At 36.4% G+C, this 14,514-nt stretch overlaps 1 protein-coding gene across 2 annotated transcripts in view; it reads left to right on the forward strand.

The window, feature by feature from the left end:
• Window positions 1-1,074: 1,074 nt before the first annotated feature.
• Window positions 1,075-14,514, forward strand: part of slc6a3 (solute carrier family 6 (neurotransmitter transporter), member 3) — a 30,375-nt gene continuing 16,935 nt past the window's right edge. Inside the window, exons 1-4 of one of the 2 annotated variants that reach the window (XM_004915332.4) lie at window positions 1,075-1,330; window positions 5,550-5,887; window positions 10,813-10,944; window positions 13,028-13,265. In XM_004915332.4, coding sequence (XP_004915389.1) covers window positions 5,602-5,887; window positions 10,813-10,944; window positions 13,028-13,265 — 656 coding nt within the window. In that variant the 5' untranslated portion in view covers window positions 1,075-1,330; window positions 5,550-5,601. The remainder of the gene's footprint in view (window positions 1,331-5,549; window positions 5,888-10,812; window positions 10,945-13,027; window positions 13,266-14,514) is intronic. The other variant, XM_002933128.5, reaches the window with a different exon arrangement.

Consider the following 14,514-nt stretch of genomic DNA (forward strand, 5'->3'; position numbering starts at 1 on the left):
AATTGGATATGGAGTAAAGTGAGTAATGGGAGTGTGCGGACCTAGTGATACTATATATATATATATATATATATATATATATATATATATATATATATATAGAGCGAGAGAGAGAGAGAGAGAGAGTACCGCACAAAAAAAATGCACTTGAACTCGTACTTTATGAATTATAAAGGATGAGGAGTGCGCATTGTCAATTGGAATGTATATATATATATATATATAGATATGCACAGTCTCTCTCACTTGATTGTGAAGAGGGAAAATAAAACCAAAAAGAAAAAAAATATAAGAAGTTCTGCAGAATGGTGAGCATTCAACAGAAGGTATGCACCAAAAGATCTCTCACATTATCAGGTGCTCGGCTGCTCTGGCTCCACACCAGTGTATGCTGATAAAAAGTTATTGCAACTCTGCAACAGTTGGATATTATAAGTCACCAAGACGTTCCATGACCATATAAATGCATCACACTGAAAGCCAAGTGCATATACGGGTCACAAAACCTCAAAGTGACTTATAACTTCTTATTTTAGAACAGGGGATATAACATTTTATATAATACACAAATTTCAGGTGACAGAAATTAAATCACTAAGAACAAATTATAACTGATGACATTACTCTTTATATGGATAGAATATTCAGGATATTATACTGTATATTGTCACTTATCTGGGTAATTTTAAACACTGGTCATACCCCAGTAATGGGCACTGGTAATTTAGCTGCAGTCCAGTGAATAAAAAAGGACCCATGGATACATGCCCTAAATGCATACCTTTAACTGCTAGCTTACTTTACAAATGTATATTGCTAAAGACTGTACATCCTCTGACATATTACATCTTTTACCCTTAATTGAGACACCACTACATGTTTACTATTTACCAATAAAAAAACCCTTTTTAATTATTTTTTGCTGAAAATTGTGATCCTAAGTCTTGTTGGGGGGGTGGGCAAAAGATTCTGCATCTAAAGTGTGAAATGGCTAGTTAATATCTAGAGGAGCAGGGGGGTTTTGGAAAGGAGAAGGGAGGGATCATGACACCCTGAAGCTGTACCTGCCCCTGCTACAAGTTCTGCCTCAGCAGCTGAAGGATCCTCACTCTGAACAGATGACTGTGCCTCTCCCTGAGCAGAGAGACAGAAAGGAAGATCTCTGAGAGATTCAAACCTTTAATATTCCCACATTCACCTTCTGTTGCAAGGCCAGCCCTAGCGGTGCCAGGCATGCATGGCTAGTGTCTGCAGCTTCCCCGACTGAAATCACTGCCACTGCAGCTTTATCTAACCAAAAGCACTCTTCATGGGCATTCTCTGAATCCAGGTAAGTCCTATTTCCCTAGCAGATACTATAGTTCTCTTGTCGCTATTTTTATTTCATTTCCCTGCAATGTGTAAAATATTCATTTTCAAAACAAATATTCCACAGGGACTGTCTCTTTTCATTTTGACTTTATGGCATTATATTTAAATAATTAATCTAACATATTTTTACAATGAAATATGTAAAATGATATTACTTAGCTAGCAGACACTACAGTAGTTTAAACATAAAGTGACCCGACTTTCTTAAATTATTGCACGTACACATTATTGCACATGCCATCTAGCTAAAGGTGCTGAATATATACATATTAAATAATTCCTTTCCACAAAGATCTGTGAGTTAAGTATAATTGCCTTTTCGGGACACTTTGCTAAATGGAACATCTCACAGGATGAAATAATAATTCTGGTAAAAAAAAACCTGTGTTATCTTGCGCCTCTGTAGAAACCTGCAGAAATGTATTGGCCAGGAATATAACTTTGTTATATTGCGCCAGACTGTGTATAATTACCTTATAAGCAAATCCATTGCTAAGGAAAAACTATCATTTTGTTTTAGGATTTATCAGTAGGTTTTGTATGTTTTTTCCACCACTGACAATAACTAAGCATCTTTTTTTTTCTTCAGCATTTTTAACCTGCTTGTATATCAGATGCAAACCATACAGGGACCTTGTAAAAGTTATTAGAGATAATTAAAGGCATGTATTTATTTCCAGAAATGGTGGCAACAGTGTAAAAAATAGCAGGATAGGTAATACTGTACTTATCTAGAGATTGTAGAAGAACTGTAGCAAAATAAAGCACTTTAAGTGATAAATACAATAAATGATAAAAAGATGAAAAGACATACAGAGAGACAGATAGATAGATAGATAGATAGATAGATAGATGTACTTGTAACAGAAGTTTGTGTATTAAGATAGCATGGGGTACATCATACAATCTGGTTTTTTTTTATTTTGGGAATCATGTTTTACTGAATTGCACATACAAACCCAAAGCTGTAATCCTCTCTGCACCGCACCCTGCTGTACATTCACACAACCCAGAGACGCTAATGGCAGCCCTTCACTTTTTCATTGATTTATAAAATGTCAAGCTGGCAATTTACTTATTCTTTTCACTTGTGTAACATCAAAACATGTATTTTCCATTTGTGGTCAAGAGATGGATAATCGATTCTGAGCTTTTAAGATTATTATTTATTATATATTATTATTCAGGGAAACAATTTGTAGAATCAAGGAACAGTGTTAACACCAGCAAATTTCCAGTTCCCATAAAATTGTAAAACATAATTTACTTTACACCCCACCCTTTTACTAGGATTATATACCTATTTAAATAAACCAAGTACAGTTCAGACATTTAAGGGTGACTGTGATTTTCTGAACAGTATTTAAAATTCCTGTTTGGGCTTTAGAATAATGGAGCAGTACCACATAGGACTACCCTAAATACATCACAACATTCTTATATTTAACAACACATATTAACCCTACATACTATCACAACACCCCCTAATTATTTACACTGAAAGCAGCACCCAATTTACCTTAAATGCCAACACCATATCCTCATATTAACCCCTTACAGCACCCAATTTATGGTAAAGTATACATTAGTTAAATATTTAAAACGTTTTTTAAAAATGTATTTTACTGGTGGTTTAGACTCTTTATTGTGCAGCAGAAGCCAGCTGATTAACAGACCTGTGAAAAAGCATGGTGGGAATTGAAGTCTTGTCTGGAGGAGAGCTAGCTTCTGCTGATGAACTTAGAACTAGCAGTGCAAATGAACATTGCTTTGAATAACAATTACATTGAAAAATAACTTTAAAACCACTGAACATTTTAATGTGTATTGGAGAGCTTACTTTTTCTTTCATTTTTCTGAAAATGTTAAGTTATAGTTTTTATTTAATGTATTTTCTTTCAAAAAAAACAACAAAACCAAACAAAAGGTCCCATTGGTCCTATATATATATTATCAACTCAATTAATGTTTACTCTACATAACAGCAACCTTTTCACCAGCACCATATTTAGCCTAAATAATAACACAATCTTCCTAATTAACAGCACTAAATTCCCTTAAATGCAGCAATCACTATAAAAAAAGCATTATAAAGTATGCTCATTTTCAATACCAGCGCCATAAAAATTCAGGTTAAATATCAGTACAATACCATAAACAGCAAACATTGTATTAAGCCTACATTATGGCACCATATCCCTTTCTTATTATTTACCCATGTAACAACTCGTTTGCTTACAAAATAAGCTTACATAAAAGTATCCTATTTTCTTTACTTAACAGAATATTTCACTCAACATAACAGCACTCTAATCAGTATAAATGTAAATATTTTCTCTGTTCTAAATAACAAAATGGCATTCCTCTTTTGTTTTTCCTATACACCACAATCTTTACCCTTAGCAGCATTATAATCACCCTAATTATTCATTTTTATATTCTTTATATTCGCTGTTTATGAAAATCTATCCTGTTATATATTTTTATTACCACACTTTTTTCTTCTTGAATTTCTATGTAGCTATATTTTGTGCCCCGTAGCCTATGACCCTGTAATGCCTAGTTATAAAGTAGAACCTCCCGTGTAAATCCTGCAATTCTTTAGCTTATATGATAGAACTGGTGCAAAATTACTCAAAAAATCTACTCCATCCTGGAAGGATATTTGTTTAAAGATAAAATAAAATTATATAGAGTTCTCCTACAAAAAATTAAAAATTAAATAATTTATTAGTTCCATAATTGCTTTTACAATCTGAGGTGTACCACATGCAGGCATACACTCAAAATATAGTATTATAGATATAAGTCAATCAGGGAAAATGCCTTGCAAAACATGTGTTCATGTGATGTAAGGCAAAATGAATTTTCAAGCCCAGTTCTGATGATGACATTAATGATGATTTTTATGAGAAACCAAATTATTGTTTTCAAAATATAAAAGTAGGAACTGTGAACACTGAATGGATCAGTGGACCAAGTTGTCTGTACAGCTGCAATTTGTGGCTGATAACTGATTATAGTAGCTGCACTAGAACCCTTCTTAAAACAGGGGGTATTTACACATTTCATCACATAGCACCATAAAACCAAAGATGAGAGGTTCACATAAATAATTATAGATGAAGATGTGCAAAATATTCTTTAATGTCCCTGTGGTCATCAATGCATTCTGAACTGCACAGATAGCACAGATACAGCCTTATAATTCAGATTAATATATCCATACTTAGAAAGCCTGTTTCAATCTCCTTAGATTTCATCACTGCACTCCTCTTCTGAGGTGAAGAATGATTCTTTCTGGAACAGAATCAAACAAAAAGAGCTGGACTTTGGTTGAATCTTAAACCAAATCCTTATTACAATTCCTTCCACATATGTAGTTCCTAATTGTTATCAGAAATCAAAGTAGACAAAAAGGAAGCAAGTAGAAATTAGAGTATAAAGTTTTTCACATAAATACCAATATACTGTATCAAATTTACCACTAAGCCCAAACTGTATAAACCTGAGGTCACTTTATATGCCTAACTGGATTATAACTTTAGCATTAATTAATTTTCTTGGTATTTTTCCTAAAGACCAAGCCCTAATGATAGCGCAGTAGGCTCTGGTTTTCTTATGTCTGGTATGCTCCTTCATCCGTAAAGAACCATATAGCAGAATACACTGTCATGGGACAGAGACTGGAAACACATATAACGGTCCAGAAGCTCCATTCCTGGTTTATTTGCTACTAAATATTCAACATATAAAGAACCGTATAATGGGACAAACTATCATGAGACAGACAGTGGCAACATCTCTCAAAACACAAGACACAGATGATGGGCAAACAGGGCAAATAGCTCTTCAATTATAAAATTTCTTATTACAAGAATTGCCCTCAATGTAGGGCCACGGAGCATAAATGTCCACAAATGACAGCCTCTAGACACATGCATTTTCTTCAAGATCATTTTGAGCATCTGTATTTTATTGCCATGAAAGTGTCCAGTATTGATTTGACATTCAGTTTTCTCAGCAGTAAATAAAATTGAACTTTTAGAAAAATTATAGTAGTCATGAGTTATGTGGACCATTTTTAACAGTTAATAAAAGAATGAATCAACAATAATACACTGCCTGTATATAAGCCATGCCAAATTAAAAATGTATCTCTGTTTTATTTATCTAAGCAGAATCTAACTGACACCACTTGGGATCTCCATACTGTGTCATCAAAACCTCATGGTCAAAACTAGACCACCAGTAGGACAAATGTCTTCAGTGGTTGCTCCAGCTAAAGAATCAAATACAATGGGCCCTAAGGAGGTGGAGCTCATCCTTGTTAAAGAGCAGAATGGAGTTCAGTTCACTAATTCTGCACTTGTTAGTCCATCCCAGATTAACACTGAAAATGGAGAAAGAGAAACATGGAGCAAGAAGATTGACTTTCTCCTGTCTGTTATTGGATTTGCTGTGGATTTAGCCAATGTGTGGAGGTTTCCATATCTTTGTTACAAAAATGGTGGAGGTAAGTGTAATTCAATGGAATTAATGATAATTTAATGATAACTTTATTGTATACATACATGATCTTTTATATGGATACACAGAAATGCAGACATAAATAATAATGATTTTGAAGTATCAATGATCTATAATTTATTACCAAGAGCATATGACATAATTGCATCCAGTGACATGACTGCATTTATTTAGTTGTGTCATTAGTTTCTTTTATAAGAACTATAGTGATAAAAATAAGGGGACAAAGATACATGCTACAGGACTAAGCTGCAACCTTCAGTGTTTATTTGATCTTTGCTCAAAACACATCGTGTTCAAATAAACACTGAAAGTTGCAGCTTAGTCCTGAAGCCTGTAGCAGTGGAAGTTTTTGCATGCTTAGCCACTCTTCACAAAAGTACTCACTTAATAAAATTGGGTGCAAGATACAAAGTGCAGAGCCCTGGAATACACCTTCCTTCAAAAGGTGTTCCCTTATGGGGTTATGTAATAAAAAGATACTAGGATCATTTACTACATACAAGGCAGAGTGCAAATAACAAGTGTAATTTGGCATGTCATTGTAACTTGCAAGTCATTTAAAGGGATTCTGTCATGGAAAACATGTTTCTTAAAAAATTAATGCATTAATAGTGCTCCTCCAAGAGAATCCTGCATTGAAATCTTTTTCAAAAGAGCAAACATATTTTTTAATTTTGAAATTTGACATGGGGCTAGCTATATTCTTAGTTTCCCATGTGCCCTCAGCCATGTGACTTGTGCTTTAATAATCTTAGTAGCATAGTAACATAGTAAGTTATAACCTGCCTAACTGCTAGTTGCTCCAGAGAAAGGAAAAAACCCCATCTTATGGGGAAAAAATTCCTTTCTCACTCCAAGATGGCAATCGGACCAGTCCCTGGATCAACTTGCACTAAGAGCTATTTCCCATAACCCTGTATTCCCTCACTTGCTAAAAAGCCATCTAAACTCCTTCCTGAAACTATCTAATGTATCTGCCTGTATGGCTGATTCGGGGAGGGAATTCCACAACTTCACAGCTCTCACAGTAAAAAATCCTTTCTGGTAATCGGAATGGGTGGCCTTGTGTCAGTTGGAAGGACCTACTGGTAAATAAAGCATTAGAGAGATTATTATATGATCCCCATATATATTTATACATAGTTATCAAATCACCCCTTAAGCCCCTCTTCACCAATGTAAACAGCCCTAACATGGCCAGTCTTTCTTCATAACTGAGACTTTCCATATCCTTTACCAACTTAGTTGTCCTTCTCTGGACCCTCTGTAACTCAATAATGTCCCGTTAGAGCACTGGAGACCAAAAACAGCATATTCTAGATGGGGCCTTACCAGCTCTGTAAAGGGGAAGAATAACCCTGTCCTCCCGTGAATCTATGTCCCTTCTTTACTGCTGCACTGCAAGTTAAAGTTATCTCATCTCATTTCTGTTTCCCCCTTTAGCCTATCAGCAGAACAATGGGCAGGTAACAAGATAACAGCTCGCTGAAACCTCTTTAACTAAAAATGCTTCCATACCCCACCTAATGGTACATATGAGACTAGCACTCAATAGTAAAAGCCAAGTCATAACTCTTCCTGTTATACTGAGTAAGAGAAACAATAGCTTATCTAAAAGAAGTTCAATTGGGAAAGGTTGGCTCTTTCTGAAAGCACAGCATCAGGCACAATGACATAAGATGGCCACCTACACCCAAAAATGACTAAAATAAACTAAAAAACTGCATTTATTGGTTCAAGAATAAATTTATAAATTGGTAGAAATAATTATTTGCAATGTGCACAGTGTAATTTAATAATAAAATTACACCATATAAATCATGGCAGAATGGGTTGCTGCCCATGAGCAAATGTGCCAGTTGTTGAGCCTCCCCATGTGCATCAACATGTTAGAAGTGACACCAAACAATTTTACTAAGGATCATAACAAGGACCTGTTGTTAGAGGACTGCATCAACGCACTGATGCAGTGCTCACCTGATGGGTCAAACCTGCCTGACAATTGGCCAGCCATCTGTGAGGAAAATATATGCATATGGGAAAACATATGTGACATTACCCTAAAGAAAAAATATCAGTTGGGGGTCATGCAAAGATGGCGCAATCATAGTGTGAATTGGTACCATTAATTACAGACACATGTCTCTAAAGTAGCGCCCGCACTTCTGCATAGTTGCACTAAGAATCCATTCGTTCTTCCTACCCCTTACAAAGAATTGTACTCAAGTGCACCTATTGATGCTGTAGAACCTTGAAGCTACCACCATCATGAATGTGGTGTTAGCTCCAGTGACCTCAGTTCATTGACACAGCAGACTTGTGACCAAAGGATTATGCTGTTTTAACACCAGTTGCAATCATATTGATGTATCAAAAGCAATTGTAGAGAAAGCAAGGCAGTATTGGGCCACAGTGATATTGTGGTAAAAACGGCTGAATTGTGGGTATAAAACATTGCAACTTGCCCCTGAAATTGTACACACCACTTGTGCAGGTAAATGAGCCCTCTATTCACAGAAGGATGTTAACTGCAATACACTTTATCATTTTAAAATCCTAGGGCATGTTCATGGATGAATATTCAAAATTAAAGTTTATGCCCAGAGATTATAGACAGCAAGCAACAATAGTTTTAAGTAAATGCAATGTTTAAGTTGCAATTCTTTTTAGGAAATATTGTGGTGTTTCCTGAAGAATCCACAGTCATATTTATTATTATTATTTATTTTTATTAACATTTATTTATAAAGCACCAACATATTCCACAGCGCTGTACAATAAGTGGGTTTCATACATTGGACATACAGAGTAACATATAAAGCAACCAATGAACAATACAAGAGGTGAAGAGGGCCCTGCCCAAAAGAGCTTACAATCTACAAGGAGAAGGACTGAGACACAAGGTGTGGGAATGGGCATGACCAGAGTTGTGAGAGGTGTGGCACAGGGTATTGCTAAACTAGATTAGGGTAAGCTTCTCTAAATAAATGTGTTTTTAGAGATCTCTTGAAGGCAGAGAGATTGGGAGAAAGTCTGATAAATTGTGGGAGCGAATTCCAGAGAAGGGGGGCAGCCCTTGCAAAGTCTTGAATGCGAGTATGTGAGGAGGGAATGAGAGAGGAGTTGAGGAGCAGGTCAGTATAAGAGTGTAACAAGCGGGTTGGATGGTACCTAGAGATAAGTTCAGAGATGTAGGGTGGGGCAGAGTTATGGACTGCTTTGTATGTGAGAGTCATTAGTTTGAGTTTTATCCTGGATGGTAGGGGAAGCCAGTGCAGGGATTGGCAAAGTGGCACGGCAGAGGAGGAGTGGTTGGAGAGGTGTATGAGCCTGGCAGCAGTATTCATTATGGACTGGAGAGGGGACAGTTTTTGGAGGGGAAGGCCAATTAAAAGGGAGTTACAGTAGTCCAGGGAAGATATTATAAGACAGTGAATAAGAATTTTGGCAGCATCTTGGGTGATAAATGATCGTATTTTGGAAATATTCCTTAGGTGAAAGTGACATGATTTGGTAAGTGATTGGATATGAGGAGTGAAGGACAGGGCAGAATCAAGAATAACCCCAAGGCCTGGAAAGATGGGGTGATGGTAGAATTGTTAACCGTTATAGATAAATCAGGAACAATGTGGGCGTTGGATGGGGGAAAGAGAACCAACTAATCTCCCCGAACTACCATCCCACCGGCGCACTCTGCGCAGGTGATTTCTGCAAATCACCGAAGTTGCCTCGCGAGGCATTTTCAGTGATTTGCCGAAATCGCCTGTGCATCGTGTGCCATCCCACCGGCGACTTACATTTTCGCCGGTGGGATGGCAATCCGATGAGATTAGTCGCCCGCGAACAGAGAGATTTGTCGCGGGCGACTAATCTCCCCGTGTGCCAGAGCCCTAAAAGCTGCTAGTTAATGTATATGTATATTTCAGTTACATTTTAGGCTTATAACTCTACAGTCGCCCAAAACCCCTGGCTCTCCAGTACAATGGAATAGCTTGTTGCAGACATGTTGCTGCATCTGAGCAGCATCATGATATCCCCATATTTTCAGAAGTTCCTTTACTGCCTTTGTTTTCAGTTCCATTGTATAACATTTCCCTCCACTCTGGAATATTTTGTTTACATAAATATATATATATAATAACCTGACCTTATTTTTTCCTAGCGTCATTTGTAGAGGTGTGGATGATAGATAATCATAAAATATTTCCTGCTTACTGCATTTCTGTATGAATTATACGTTCTCAACCTGATGTTGTCAGGAGAGTTAATTTGATCCTCAAAGAAATTAATAAGATCCTGAAAATACTGACCTGATTCTTCTATTTTTATTACTCTTGAATGTTTTTTATATTAGCCAAGGCTGGTCCAAGTATTACTTCTTTGAAATTAAGCCTAGAAACAGGTTTGCATTTTATTATTATGACCGTTTCTTATTACATTATTTTATTAATAAGCATCATTATGTTGTTTGGGGATTAAGAACAGTAGCATAGCAAAGACATCAGGTATTACTTGTCTAACTCTCTTAACTATGGTCTGTTAGAGAAATCAACTGCAGAGAAACCTGCTGCTCTTACAAATGACTAGCCTAGTTGGGTAATGACTAGTGATGGGTGAAATGTTTCGCCAGGCATGGATTCGTTGCGAATTTCTGCGTTTCGCAATTGGCGGATTGTTTCGCAAAATGGATGTTTTGTTTCGCTGTGCGTCCAAAAATTGTCGCCCGTGACAAAAGAATAGCCGCGCGACAAAAAAATAGCCTCACGACAAAAGAATAGCCTCGCGACTAAAGAATAGCCACGGGCGACAATTTTTTTTTGACACGCAACATTTTCACCGTTTTGCAAATCTTTTGAAAGATTTGCAAATTTTCCGTAATGACACTTGTATATGTTGTCCCTCTTGCAGGTGCATTTCTGGTCCCCTACATATTTTTCATGGTTATTGCTGGCATGCCCCTATTTTACATGGAGCTAGCCCTTGGACAGTTCAACAGAGAAGGAGCTGCTGGAGTGTGGAAAATATGCCCTATATTTAAAGGTAATTTCTTTAAAAAGTGCACTTTGATATTAATAGTGGCCAGAGCCACCTCTACGTCCTGTGCTTTCTACTCTTGGCAGTTGTATGAATCTTCTCTAATTAGGGTCTGCCTGCTTGCCTTTTTGATTTGAACATGTAGGTCATTGCTAGACTTTTCTAACATAAACCAATATTCTTGTTATTGCCCAAGTCCAGGACTCAAAGGACTAAAGCATTTTAAATAGCCATACAAAACATCAACTTTAGTTACAGGCATTCACAAATATTATTGTTGTTTACATAGACTACAAGTTGTAACCAAGACAAGCGTAATGCAATCGCTTTGGAAAAATATCTTTCAGACATGTTTTTGTGCAGTAGAAGAAAATAGGCAATTGCTTCATCTTTCCTCTTAAATATGAATTCATTTTAATTGTAGCCATCCCAAGCTGTCCAGTCTTTTATTTTCTCATCCATTTTTTCTTTATGATCTGCATTTATTACTTATTACTTAGATGAAACTGCCATACAGCAAGTTGTATTGGAAAATGTATACAATTTGAATAAATTGTGTTACTCTGTGGGTCCTTGTGTTCTGCTTCAGAAATATATGGTGGAATAGCTAAGTTGCGCTGCTTCTGTTGATTAAAAAGTAATAGCAACATGTTAAAGTGGAACCTGCTGCTTATTTGTGGTGGCGAATATCATTATCTTCCCCAAGCTAGGAAAGATTTATTTTAACCAGAGACATTGATGTGTTTCACCTTAAACTAATCCATAACAATGTACACAAATAGACAAATAAAACATGAAAGCAATAAGGAAACTTAGGAAGTAAAATACAGTACAAATACCTCAGATTGCATTTCTACCATACTATGATATATGCAGTCTCCATGCATAATACAGTTATTAAGTGCAGAATAGGGTGCTAAGTGCAAATAAAGAAACACTACAGCACATTTATCCTCATGAATAAAATTGCATAGCCTCCCAGTAACAGGACAGCAGTGGCTCATTCCCCTGTAACAGATCGTCTATAATAATTTTATAAAGCATCACAGTCTCTTTCAGACCCCTTTGCAATACATAAGCACACTCTCCTGAAATTTCAGCTTGACTCCCTGCATCCCCCTGTAATAAATTAGCCTGTTTCCCCCATATCTAAGCAAAGTGGAAGAAAACGGCCAGTCTTCCCTAAACACTATTGTTATGAATCAGCCTTTTTGCACCTGTTAACAGATTGCTGCATTCACCACCCCACAGTACACACAGCTGGGGTTTAATAGCTTGTATCTAGGAACAGTCCCTATTCTAGTATTGTGTGCTGATAACTGCGATTACTGCCTTCCTCTCTTCTGTTTGCTGGGATCTGCTTAATTCCGTCTTCTCTTCTGCCTCTGCCTTGTTCCAACCCAGCTCTGCTTTGAGCTATTTCATTCCTCTATGCAGTGCACCAATATGAAAGTGAAGATAAGTGTGTACAGTAAAATCTTGCTTGCTCCCTGTTTTCAAATTATAATATATTGGTGGTAGGTAATTGGCTGTAGTGCTGATGAAAGTTGTGGCACCATAGTTCAACATTTAGTCACTACCTTAATTTAACATGAGCTAAGAGATCTGCATGAAAGGCAGAGACAAAAAAACAACTTTCTTTAAAGTCTTCAGCTGCTGCCTGTCTGACAAATATGCAGAAAACTTGCCCGGGGACAAAGCTGTTAAAATGGTAGGGAAGAAAGCCTTTATTAAAGCTGAGAAGTGATCCATTATTACAATGTTTACACAATAAAAATTATGAAAATGTACTTAGTATCCAAGGCTCCATAAAGACAGATGTTTTGTTTGCAATTATAATATTCTCTGGGTACCCTGCATTCAAATACACCCTCAAAGGTGCATACTGCATTTAAGAACACTCTCATGCTCAACAGGGGCCTATACTTATACTGTCTGGAGAATGGAAGATGTGCACATTATAAATGCAGTAGAAATAATACATTATCCATATAGCCTTATGATAGCATGTTATATAGTCTTATGATAAAAAATTTTGTTGCGTATCTAATAATTCACCTAAACTAACTCTTTCTCTGTTTATTTATAGGGGTTGGATATACGGTCATTTTGATATCTTTATATGTTGGCTTTTTTTATAATGTAATCATTGCATGGGCTCTGCAGTATCTATTTTCCTCCTTTACCTCGGAATTACCTTGGATTCACTGTAACAATTCATGGAACAGTCCCAACTGTTCTGAGACAAAATATAGCAACTTCAGTGACTACAGCTTATTTGGCTTGAATGATACTTATAAAGTCACACCTGCTGCTGAATACTTTGAGTAAGTACTGGCTCATTTCCTCTGTAATTCTTTCTTTTACAGTAAAATTTTAAAGCCCTTACAGAGAGGAATGAGATAATTCCAGTGATTCTGTGCAAATAACAATGTAGAACAAATTATACCCTCCAATAGATTTTAGTAAAAGCCTGGATGTTGTTGATAAAAGTGGTTAAAAGTAGTGTAGCTGTACTTTATTTTTGACCAGCTCTTCCATTTTATAATGCTTGACTCAATCAATCTACATAGTTTATTGATCAACCAAATTCAAGTCATAGGGCCGATGTGCAACTAATCATGGCATGCAGACTGCTACCACTTAATTTAGGTTCAATATTCCCAAGCTTGACTTTTGGGGGTACAGTTTTATGAACCATTTTATAACAGAATGCTTAATGGTTGTTTACTATGCAGTACATCATCCTGCTTTATCATGCACCCAGCATAACCAGGTAAAATATTTCAGTATTTCTCTCAATTCTCTTGTACAGCTGTAAAGTATGATATATGTGCGTGTTTTTTCTGTTATTTATAAAGGTGTTATTTATAAAGGTGATTAAATTAATCAACATTAATTCCCATTACTCTAGATTGGCACTTGCTGGACACATCTTTCTTTTGCATCTCCCATAAAATCCTACCTGGAGTAGAGGGAGAAAGCATGAAAATTCATCCAGTTATGGTGACCAAGCAAAACCATACATGTTTTACCATTACTCTATCTGAGGCAATGGTTGTGAGACCTCTCCCAGAAGGTCTATTGAATTATCAGTTTGTAGGTGCTAATCTAAAAATAATCACTACAGCAGATCACAAATAAGCGGCAGTAAGCTCGTCTTTCAATAAGTTCCACCAAAATGTGTAGTCTATATTAATAAAACAGAGAAACTTCATCATTTACACATTTAAAATGAAAAAATGTAATAGGATTCAACAAACTGTAATTTTTTTTAGTAAATAAAAAGCATACTTTTTCTATTGCTTTGTTAGAAAATGCAAACTCCACCTATAAATGCCATTTTAGATTCTATAAGTACACCTGTTAATTTTATACATATTTAAGTATCCCTTTTCATAACTTAAATGGTCTACCAGTACACTCTGAAGTTTTCTGTAGGGAGAGTCTGCGACATAGGGTCACACTGGTGCATTGTTTCCACATAACATGGGCTCCACAGCATTTTGCCTTCCTCAGAAAGTAGAAATAATTGCGGTATGGTACCATACTTAGGGCCAGATTTGGTTTTATATG

The sequence above is a fragment of the Xenopus tropicalis genome, chromosome 6 (genome assembly GCF_000004195.4).
Source record: "Xenopus tropicalis strain Nigerian chromosome 6, UCB_Xtro_10.0, whole genome shotgun sequence".
Taxonomy (NCBI): domain Eukaryota; kingdom Metazoa; phylum Chordata; class Amphibia; order Anura; family Pipidae; genus Xenopus; species Xenopus tropicalis.